At 34.4% G+C, this 10,656-nt stretch overlaps 3 protein-coding genes across 4 annotated transcripts in view; 2 read left to right on the top strand and 1 right to left on the bottom strand.

The window, feature by feature from the left end:
* The window catches only part of LOC107473272 (long-chain-alcohol O-fatty-acyltransferase-like), a 1,275-nt gene extending 435 nt beyond the window's left edge, over nucleotides 1-840 (top strand). Inside the window, 1 exon segment of the mRNA XM_016092828.3 lies at nucleotides 1-840. This exon segment is cut by the window's left edge and continues 37 nt beyond it. Within this exon segment, the coding sequence (XP_015948314.1) occupies nucleotides 1-758 (758 nt within the window). The 3' untranslated portion in view covers nucleotides 759-840.
* A 1,062-nt stretch (nucleotides 841-1,902) lies between these two features.
* On the bottom strand, nucleotides 1,903-5,189 carry LOC107467459 (V-type proton ATPase subunit e1). Its single transcript, XM_016086599.3, has 4 exons — nucleotides 5,049-5,189; nucleotides 4,747-4,884; nucleotides 3,586-3,633; nucleotides 1,903-2,366 (listed from the first exon to the last, which is right to left on the bottom strand). Exons 2-4 carry the CDS (start codon nucleotides 4,842-4,844, stop codon nucleotides 2,300-2,302), a joined length of 213 nt encoding a protein of 70 aa, XP_015942085.1. The 5' UTR covers nucleotides 4,845-4,884; nucleotides 5,049-5,189; the 3' UTR covers nucleotides 1,903-2,299.
* A 186-nt stretch (nucleotides 5,190-5,375) lies between these two features.
* LOC107467545 (FBD-associated F-box protein At4g10400) lies at nucleotides 5,376-10,255 on the top strand. 2 transcript variants are annotated; one of them, XM_016086776.3, is made up of 4 exons: nucleotides 5,376-6,359; nucleotides 6,469-6,615; nucleotides 6,703-7,012; nucleotides 7,971-9,904. In XM_016086776.3, the coding sequence occupies exons 1-4, from the start codon at nucleotides 5,427-5,429 to the stop codon at nucleotides 7,973-7,975; spliced, it is 1,395 nt and encodes a 464-aa protein (XP_015942262.1). In that variant the 5' UTR covers nucleotides 5,376-5,426; the 3' UTR covers nucleotides 7,976-9,904. The 2 variants fall into 2 exon arrangements, with proteins under 2 accessions (XP_015942262.1, XP_015942195.1); XM_016086709.3 differs by lacking the exon at nucleotides 7,971-9,904 and adding an exon at nucleotides 9,948-10,255 and having other exon boundaries at nucleotides 5,377-6,359.
* Nucleotides 10,256-10,656: the final 401 nt, after the last annotated feature.

Raw genomic sequence — 10,656 nt, 5'->3', positions numbered from 1 at the left:
TAGCTTCCCTTCCCATAAAACTCAAACAACAACCAATCAAAACCAATAATCCAAAATTAGAAAACCCTAAAAAACCGATCTTGCTTCCCCTAAAAGTGGTTTTCTTGGCCGCAATAATCCGTGCCTATGATTACAGAGAATCCATGCATTCTTACATGATCTTGATCCTCTACTGCTGCCACATGTACCTAGGTATAGAGCTTGTGCTAGCCATAGCTGCAGCACCGGTTCGAACCGTTTTCGGCTTCGAGATCGAGCCGCAGTTCAACGAGCCGTACCTAAGCACTTCACTTCAAGACTTCTGGGGTCGTCGGTGGAACCTCATGGTTACAAGTATTCTACGCCCTACCGTATACGATCCGGTTAGAAGTGGTTCTACCGGTATTTTTGGAATCACGTGCGCGTCACGTGCTGCCATGCTGGCCACGTTCTTTGTGTCGGGGTTAATGCATGAGTTGATATATTACTATCTTTCACGTGTTTCTCCCACGTGGGAGGTCACGTGGTTTTTTGTGCTCCATGGAGTGTGTACGGCGGTGGAGGTGGCGGTGAAGAAGGTGATGATCCGCCGTGGGTGGAGGTTACACCCTGTGGTGTCGGGGTTGCTGACGTTGACGTTCTTGGCTGTGAGTGGGAACTGGCTGTTTTTTCCTCAGCTGGTGAGGAATGGTGTGGATAGGAAGGCTATTAGGGAGTATGCTATATTGGTAAATTTTGTGAGGTCTAAGTTACCGGTAAATTTGGTTAACTCTCTATGATGAGAATTGTTCATTACTCTAGATATTGAATTTTAATGTGTAGAAAATTGATCAATTAATTTGATGGGTAGAAATTGTTTCATCATGTTTACCGCAGATTTGTCGTGTTGAGATTTAAGAAGAGGTTTGTAGTGTAAGCAATCAATAATGTAAGTTTTTCTTTATATGAAGATTAAGTTGATAATTGAGAAGGATTAGATAATAATTTTAGTTAGTCACCAAAAAAAAAGATAATAATTTAATTATATTTATTAAATTATTTTTAACTGTTTTTAATTATCAATTTCACGTTAAAATAATTATAAAACAAAAAAAAAAAACCAAAAAATTACACACACATTGCTTTCGATGTACTTTATTTTATTAAACAAGATATGTTTCTTTTTATCAATTCTCCGTAACAATTTTATTAAGAAAAATATTAGATGATTCAAATAACTTGAGTTATGATCAAGGAACCCATATAATATACAGAATCTTAACTTGATTCAGAGCTTCAAAGATGAGGACACCTTTTAAATGTTCCAACTGTGATTTGGAACTTCCAATTTAATAAATATATAAATTTATTTATTTTGAAAGGTGCAAAGACTATACAGGTACACAGTAAATTTCAACTTAACGTGAAGTTGAGTTTTCACCAGTTACAATTATATGATATATGATAGTTAAATTGACAAGAAATTTTCTGATTTTTCAGTATATTTTTCTTAATATATATACATATATTAATAATTATAAATATTTTAATATTTATTATGCACAATACACTTTTATATATTATTATTCTTATTATTAATTTAAAATAGATTTGAATCATTACTTAGAAATAATAATTATAATATGAAGATTCCAAATTTTAAATATAAGTTTACCTGCAACCCTAAAGTCCATGACTACATGGTGATAATCGTTTCAGGTACTACATTATCATGCTCTATTAAATGTCAACCATTAAATTTATTGGAAAAAAAAATTAAAATTACTAGAATACTGATATTGCAATTTTAACGGGAAAATTTTTTAAAATCCCAAAGATGATCCCTGTATAAAGTGTGCTTTGAAGTAAAAGCTCTTGATTTGTAAGGTGTTCCAATGTGGAATAAGAATACTAAAGGGGAATACCATATATGATTCAACTATCAATACAATGAATGATTTATCATATCAATTAATTTTAATAGCATAGTGACCAGATCTTAGTTCATTCCTACATAATTGTACATAGAACGCCCAAATGCGGCAAAAACTTCTCACTCGACCCTTTCCATCTGTTTTTCTTCCCTTTTTTTTCCCGAGGCATCATCATTTTCTTTAATAAGCTTATTTTTCACGAAAATACATAATACCACTGTCTATTAACTCCTGAAATGAATGAGGGCTAAATTCAACAATTGTAACACCTGACATGGTATTGTCCAACAAGAAATACACCCACCCTTATGAAATACTGAATGATTTATAAGAGCCGTAATCAAATCCCTCCAGCAGGCACAATTTGATCCATAAACTTACAAGGAGATACATCTGTGTACACAAAATTATTCGCCCTCATTCAGTATTGGTACTATGAGCGGTTTCATCTGCGCCAGATATACAATCGCCCACCTGATAGAGCAATCGAATGACCAAAGTGAGCTTATTGACGACAAAAACTTTCATGAATACAAACATAGAAAATTTGGAACTGCATTCATAAATTAACATTAGTTTATTACTCCAGGAGGGAAAATTTGGATGTTTGAAAATTAAGTAACTGAAAGAACAAAAAAAATGTGTAGCATCAATAAAAAGTAGAGAAGATTTGGAATAAAAAGTAAACATTGGGGACAGTTTGATGTGATGCGCTACACATTATTCTCTCCACTCATGTAAATAAAATTTTATTACAAAATCCCTGTGGGATGGTAAAATACACGTAATGATGAATAGAAATTCAATCATTACGTCAATTATTTTGTTCTAGTAAAAGATTTACAATGCAGAAACAACGGATAAAAAAATAAATTAGTAGTTATAAGAAAGATTGAAAATACACAAAGTAACAGCAATTCTCAATTTAGTCATAGTAATGAAAATAGTGGCAAATCAACTACTTTTAATCTAACCTGTAAATACAAGGTGAATTCTAGTATGTCTATGTTTATGGTGGTTAAGGAAGCTATATAAGTGTTGTTAAAATTAAAGTCACACTTTTTTTAACATTTTGGTAACACTTTTTAGCAACACTTTTTAAAAAGCGCTACTAAATAATAAAAAAGCATTGGTTTAATTTTAGCAACACTTTTTGAAACACCATAACCACTTTAACATAGGCATACTAGAATGACTCTAAATACAATGCCCTAGTTCAAGTCTTAAACAGAAGTATATATTACCAGTTATCAGGCACTTCAATTACAGAGATTAGCCATTTTGTTTCAATCTTTCAGTTTAGTCATAGTAGTGAAACATGCTGGTACTACAACCTTTTATTCCTATCCTGATTATATAATAGAACTACATATTATTGGACACTTCAATTACACAGTTTGACATTTCATCTCAACTACTTTTATTTTATTGAAGGCTGCTATATAAGACACGTATTTGGAGAAAATCACAGTAACATTCTAATGCCACTATCATGGACAATGTGCGTCAAAAAACAGTAATAGAAACAAGCAGATTCATAACCATTTAGTTACAGGAACATCTCATTCCGTGAATGTAAAACCGGCATCATTTAACAATTTCCTCACCCAATTGATACACAAATACTGAAAGCTATGATTTCTAATTCTGACATAATGGATACTACCAAAAAATGCCAACAAACAGAACTTACATCATCCAACAGCATATTGTTGCAGTAATGACCAAAGTTAGGTGAAAGCTGCAAAATAATAACAAGTGATTAGAAACATGTACTAGCTGGAGTCAGTCTAGATTTAGCTAACAAAATTGAATAACTTATTATTAGAAAATTTGCTTTATATAACCCATTCTTAGACTAAAGCACATTCTTCCAAATCATGTTTATATAAATTTTATATTACTCCCCAGTTTTTTATTACGTATTTTACTTATGTCAAAAGTAATATTATAAACATTTAAAATGTATAAAATAAATACTTTTAACTACATTATTATATTGATATTGAAATTGTGTTTAATTTTGTTTCAAAAAAATCGACACACATGATCACTGTCTTAGCAACATTATGTTCGATTAAGTCCTACTCCTACACAGCTTTTCCCATGAATGGATCCATTTGTTTTGTGGGGAGCCCTAATAATTAGCTATTCTGTATTACAGGGTGGCAATCACTGTGTAGAAGATTGATATAGATTTTTTTCCCCCAAAATGAAGAGAGATTAGGCTGATAAATAGGCTGTTAAATAAAAAATTTCTAACTAGCTTGTAATCCTAGAACAATTAGGTGGAAAAAGCAAGTGGGGTGAATCCATTGATGATACTTCCTTTTTTCCTAGCTATCTATTCATATTTGTTCTAATTCAAATATCTACAAAGATCCTGTTTGACAGTTTTGCACTATGCGATGCAATGGCAATCAAATAAATCTTCAATCCTTTGACGAATTGAATTTTAAAAATTAAACAACCTCAAAAACACCAGACATTTCATACTCCTCCGAGTCCATCAGTTATGCGGAGTATAACTTCCAAGTCCACACACACACTACTACTATCATGTGCACAAATGAACTCATTCTAAAGTCAAAACCCATGATGAAATAACTCAAATTCAAGCATATTTCAGTTGAGACGGCCATAATAAAATCCTCTTCAACATTATCCATACTCAATTAAGCTGCAGAATAGTTCAGAAACGTAAAACTAAAATCCAATTTCGTGCACAGCATCCTAGTTCTACAAATGTAGCGGTTATCAATGTTGCACATTGCATTAGAATTAAATTGATAAAACTGGGGGAATAAAACCCGATCAAAAACAAAGAAATGAAAGATTAGGAGCAGCATATTACATATTAGTAGAAGGCCCTCTGTTGCAGCAAATTCTGGTGAAAAGGCACGCGATTATACCAACAACTAAAAAGATTAGCGACGTTACGAAGAAACCCATGCCGATTCGATTACGGATCCTGATCAGAGAAAATGGATTCCTGACACGAAGAAAAATCGAAAAATTTTTATGAAGTTGAAAATCTTTTCGGATAAAAAGGAAAACCCTAATTTTTCGGGTGTTTCTGTGTTTTGTTTCCGAAAATTAAAATTGAAGGAATAAAAAGAGAAATCCAAGCGTTACGAATGAGTGTTACTATGTTACCTCGGAGGCTTGTGAAGCTTGGTGATGACAGTGTAGAGATCTCATGGTGCCCGCTGCTTCGTCACATTTCGCATATACTGAAACGCGTCGACATTCCTCTGATTCAGAGAAACTGGGCCTGGGCCTTCCTAGGCCCAAACAACGGCCTCTCTCTCCCAGTGGCTTCCATTCCCGGTAACTACAAAGATTTTTTTTTTTTGATGATATGTAACTACAAAGAATTTAAAGTACAAATTCAAGTGGCATTCATAGTCTCTTAGTTACTCTCTTTCACTCGAAAGGCCCAAGCAAAACCTAACAGCAATGTAAAAAAAAAACTCTTCGAATCCAAATTCAATTGCCATTCACAAAACCTAACAGCATCCCTTGAGGTTCAAGATGGAGAGGATTCAAAAAGGAAAAATGGACAGGATTAGTGCCCTACCGGACTCCCTCATCGGCCACATTCTGTCCTTCCTCCCCACCAAAACCGCCGTTTCCACCAGCCTCCTCTCTCGCAGGTGGCGCTACCTCTGGCAGCATCTCCAAGACTTCAACTTCCAACTCGACCAAGAGGACGAGGACGAGGACGTGGACGAGGACGAGGACGAGCAATACGACTTGTCCTTCATGCACTTTTCTGCTTTCGTAAACGGAGTTCTTGCGCAGCGTAGGAATCGAGACATCCGCAAGTTCCGTCTCTCAAGCAGCTACACAGGTGAAGCCACGTTCCATGAACGTTCTTTCAATTACTGGTCACTTGCTGCCATTGGACCTCAACTCCAGGACCTTAATCTTTCTTTGTATGAACCGTATTCAAAGGACCACTTCCTGTGGTTTCCTTCTTCCAGCGTCCTACGTGGCATCTTCAGTTGTACTTCTCTCATTTCACTCACTTTGGATGGTTTGATATGCGTCAATAAGATATCGTCTGTTCATTTGCCAGCCCTCAGGACTATGAGACTCTCCATCTATAGAGTGGTTCCCTTAGACAAGATTTTTTCTGGCTGCCCCATCCTTGAAGATCTTTATCTCCAGTATAAGGAAATAAATGCGCCCAAGATAATTTTTCCTAATTCCTTGAAGAGGCTGGAAGTTCATAATTGCAAGTCATCTACATCTAGAGAAGTTGAAGTTGAAATAGACGCCCCGGCACTTGAATATCTTACTTTCTTCTTATATATTGGACTAAGCCAGTTGACTGTCAACAATTTGCACAATGTGAAAGTAGCAGATCTTGATCTCAGGGAAGACGATCTTGATTATATACATATGCTTCTAAATGCACTCAACAGAATAAAAAAGCTCCACTTGCGTAGTTCGATAATAGAGGTTGGTTATTCAAATCTTATTAACATTCTTGTGGATTTGCAATTGTTAATCGTAGCTTTGATCCTATCAATATTATGCTCAATTAATATATGCTTGTCTTCCGCTTCAGTGCATACTTGGTGCCCCAGCTTTTGATTTTCCGGAATTCAGCTGTTTACTTCATTTAGAGCTAGAATGTTTCAATCCGACTCTAATCATAAACCTCCTTTACAAGTGTCCTATGCTTCAAGTTTTCAAGATTTGTAATGATGGGCAGGTTTGTCACTTATTATTTTGTTTGATTTTTGCTTCATGATCTGGTATTTCCTTGCATCCTCTTAGCCTTCTTGTACCTTGTTTTCAGATTTGGATTGAGCCAACTGGCAATTCTAGCAGCTGGACACCCCCTACTTGTGTTCCTGATTGTCTTGCATCACAGTTGACAAAAATTGAATTCAAAGGATATAAAGGTTCTAAAGATGAGCTGGGATTCATTGCCTATATCTTAAAAAGTGGGATTGTTTTGCAAACAGTTACTGTTAATCTTGATTCGCTTAAGAATGAAAAGGACAAGAGCAAGAAAAAATACAATATCACTAAAGAATTGTGTGCCATCCCAAGGGGATCCAACATGTGCCGAATTGAAATTAAAGACTCAGACATATTCCCTTCTGGTATGTATACGAACCATCCCTGTCTTTTCTTTATTATTTTTTACTTTGATAAAAACCATCTCTGTCATTTGTGTGAATGTGTCTGACTAAATTAAAGCTGTTATGAATTATTTCTTACTTGTTTCCATGGTGTTCTTCAAGAATAGGATATATTATGAAAAAAATTGATAGATGTGTTCTCATGTGAGAGTCTTATCAAATACTTGTGTAGAAGCTTTGGATAACATTATTTGATTGTTTCTGATTTGCAATATTGAGTGACACTGTGAACATACTAGAACTAAATACCAAGAACACACTTATTCGATTCCTTATTGCTGTCCTTTTATGTACTAAGATTCAATTTCATCGTTATGCTTCCAAACTTGTTCATCCTTAAAGTGAATGTTGGAAATTTAACTTTGTTTTTCTTTTCACTTTTCTGTACTCAAATTACATCCATGCTTAATATGTATTCATTCTAATTCAAGATTTTTATTTAGCTAATAGCTATTCAAGTTAGTGATGGGATGGACTTTCTTTTGTGAAATTTTTGTTGTAGAAGCATTGTTGTTTCATAGAGAAAAACTTGCCTTTGCTTTCTTTTTTATTCCCCGTCTTAAATCTTGTGTGGTCGAAGAAGAAATTCTTTTGTCCATTCTATAATCTTTTCCAGGTTAATTTATTTAATGACTTGTGATTAAGGTAAATAGGTTATTCTTAATCTTATTAAACTTTCTAGTTGACTTAAGGGCTTGTGAGTGAAGGTTCTGATTGTAAAGAGCCTTCAACTGGTACATAGATGTGATTGCTTGATTTCATCTCCCTTAGGATAATCAAGAATTTTACCTTTGATACGAAAACGTTTTAAGAGTGTAAAATCTAAGGCAGTTGGAGTTTACATGGTGGCACATGCTTGTTTAGAACTATCAAGAATTCTCATAATGCTTATACTTCTATATGTTCTGTTGTATTCCAGGTTGAGTAAGCTGACGATTTCACACATTACACATTTGGTTGACTTGATCTGCCATGGAGGGGATGATAGTCTAATTTCATAGGAAAGTAGGAATGGTACTTGGTTAGTTTAGAGACAAAGTATGCGTGTAAACACTGCAAAATTAATAAATAATTAGTTAATGAATTAATTATTCAAAGAAATTAAGAAAATTAAATTTTATAATTTAGAAAAGTAGAAATATTAAAAATACGAATTTTGACACTAATTTTAAAGATTTTAGTCTAAAACCGAACCAACAAATCAAACCAGTTAAATTGAATCCAAACTAGACCCAAAACCCAACTTATAAACCACCGAAAATGAGCTTTCTTCTCTTATATGAAATACGCTGAGGAGAGATTCACCTAAAGAGAAAAGAACCATAACGTCTTCGAAATTCAATCGTCCGTAACTTTTAATTTGGAGCTCTGATTGACGAGTCGTTAGCGGCCACATGTTCGTCTTGGAATTCTCTTCAATTCTATTCGAACAAAGCGGTGAGGAATTTGCATTTCTCATCCATTTCTCTCTCCTCAATTTCGTGATTTGAGTTTGGGTATTGAGGAATTGAATAATTTTGATGGTTTAGGTGAATTCTAGTAGCAGATAATCACTGGGTTTTTGTTTAATTAATCTGTGGGTAAAGTAAGAAACTATTAAACCCTTGTGAGTCATTGAATTAGTGAATCCCATGATGATTATAATGATATTGTGTGAAATAGATTGTGTTCTGCTTGACTTGAAGTTCAATTGGGCGGTTTGGAACGAAATCCAGGTGATTGAACTTGAGGAATTGACGTTTGCAAACTTGGGACTTATGAAAAAATAGATTTTTTAGGTGTTCCGAGCTTTGGGAGGAATCGGCTAAAGTATGGTTTTGGTTTCTTGTAGGTAATGTTTAATGTCACGTGAAAATTTAGGTTAGAAGACCTTAAGATAGGAATGAACTGAATAAATTATTGGAATTGTGTATATGGTATGTGATGGGTGATTCAATTTTAAAAACGGTTCGCTATTAGAGTTGGTTGTTTTCTTGAAAAAGATTTAATATTGGAATTGGTTTGATTTGGAAATAATTTGATACTAGGAATGATTTGAATGACTGAGAGGTGTTTGATTTGGTCGTTGGGACTCTTGAAGGGTGGCAAAAGTCTAAGTTTTAGAGGAGATGTTGCCGAAGTTTTTATGAAAATTGGAGGTTTCGTTTGAAGTGATTATTTAAAAAGATTTGGGTTTAAGGATTTTATGATTTGATTTTGAGTTATTAAGAAAATGATTACGCTTTAAAATTGATTTATTTAGAAAAGAATGAATTAAGTTTTGAGTATGAATTTTTGACTGGGCACTTTAACTCCTCGGGTTCCTCTATATATATATTTGAGTTTGGAGTTTGACTCCATGGAATATTATATTATTGAGTTTATAATTTGACTCCATGGATATTATTTTTGAGCTTGGGGATGCGCGCACATAGGGACTGTCCAATGGTTAATCACCAGGACATGTCGGGTTGACTATATAACTGTCAGATGAGACTCATTATCCATAGGATAGGCATACATCATGTGCATTTGTATGTTTTATTTGAGTATGCGTTGTTTTAGTTTGCTTAATTACTTAACTCTGCTTATCTCCTACTTGTTCTACTTGCTGTAATTGCATCTCTATTTTCTGAGAGACTCCTCTTGGCGGAGGTGTGAAGGGGGTTGTTCCACCGGTGATTCGGAGAAATGGAGGAGACAGAAAATGAAGTATTAAGTTAAAGTTGGATTTAGAAATTGAATATTTTAGATAACTTAATTTCTGGTTTAGTCGGATCTTTAAACTGAAATCTGAATGTTGAAATTCTAGAAATGCATCTGGCTTTTCCGAGACATTTTATATTAACTATGTGGGCACCTTTACCATGCTGAGAACTTTCGGTTCTCATTCCATATATATTCTATTGTTTTTCAGATGCAGGTCGAGAGGTACATCGTTGAGCGTTTGGAGCCCTCCTCACAAGCAAACAACTATCTTTTGGGCTGTTATATTTTGTTTTAGGCTTAGAATTTTCGCATGTTATATTTTGTATTTTGCCCTCTTAGAGGTTACTTTTGGAGAAACAGGTGTTTTATTTATGTTTTTCGAAAAAACTTTCGGTTATGTATATATATGTATACTCTGGCTGGCCTTAGCTTCACATTTCACAGTTCATAGGTCGAGTCTAGAGTTTGATATTTGTGTTTTGAAATTCTGATATGTATATTATGTTTTTAGCCTTCTTTTGATCTCACATATCCGTTTTACGATTAACCTTTCGAGTGTGACACAATTTTCTGTTTTCGCTTTTGTTTAGTTTATTCTTTAAGGTTTCTAGATATGAATTTTTTTAACTATATTTATGTACGTAATTTACTTTTAGATATCTTAATACCTCGTCACCTCTGTTTTATGACTTAAGCGTAAACTTCTATGTGATAAGATGTTACAATGCTACAATGCGCTTGTTTTGGCTCAATCTAACAGGCTATACAGGCAATGTCCTTCACGTAACTCGTGATTCTGACAGCTAGTTGCTGGTAGAAATCAAAGTTGGGCCTGAAAAAAGGGAGACCTACCCAATCGTATAAAAATAAGAGAAAGGGATTTACTAGTGGCGAATCTTGAAAAAAGATGTTAGGGG

This window comes from Arachis duranensis, chromosome 1 (genome assembly GCF_000817695.3).
Source record: "Arachis duranensis cultivar V14167 chromosome 1, aradu.V14167.gnm2.J7QH, whole genome shotgun sequence".
Classification (NCBI taxonomy): domain Eukaryota; kingdom Viridiplantae; phylum Streptophyta; class Magnoliopsida; order Fabales; family Fabaceae; genus Arachis; species Arachis duranensis.
This window is presented reverse-complemented; position numbering and strand designations above follow the sequence as displayed.

What these genes read in the sequence shown, in the direction of transcription:
- LOC107467545 (XM_016086709.3), top strand. Translation starts at nt 5,427, where the DNA reads ATGGAGAGGATTCAAAAAGGAAAAATGGACAGGATTAGTGCCCTACCG. An exon ending in AGATTTGTAATGATGGGCAG is followed by an intron (nt 6,616 to 6,702) that starts GTTTGTCACTTA and finishes CCTTGTTTTCAG; the next exon opens with ATTTGGATTGAGCCAACTGG. An exon ending in CTCAGACATATTCCCTTCTG is followed by an intron (nt 7,013 to 9,947) that starts GTATGTATACGA and finishes ATTGTTTTTCAG; the next exon opens with ATGCAGGTCGAGAGGTACAT.
- LOC107467459 (XM_016086599.3), bottom strand. Translation starts at nt 4,844, where the DNA reads ATGGGTTTCTTCGTAACGTCGCTAATCTTTTTAGTTGTTGGTATAATC. An exon ending in AGAGGGCCTTCTACTAATAT is followed by an intron (nt 3,634 to 4,746) that starts GTAATATGCTGC and finishes ATTATTTTGCAG; the next exon opens with CTTTCACCTAACTTTGGTCA. An exon ending in ACAATATGCTGTTGGATGAT is followed by an intron (nt 2,367 to 3,585) that starts GTAAGTTCTGTT and finishes TTGCTCTATCAG; the next exon opens with GTGGGCGATTGTATATCTGG.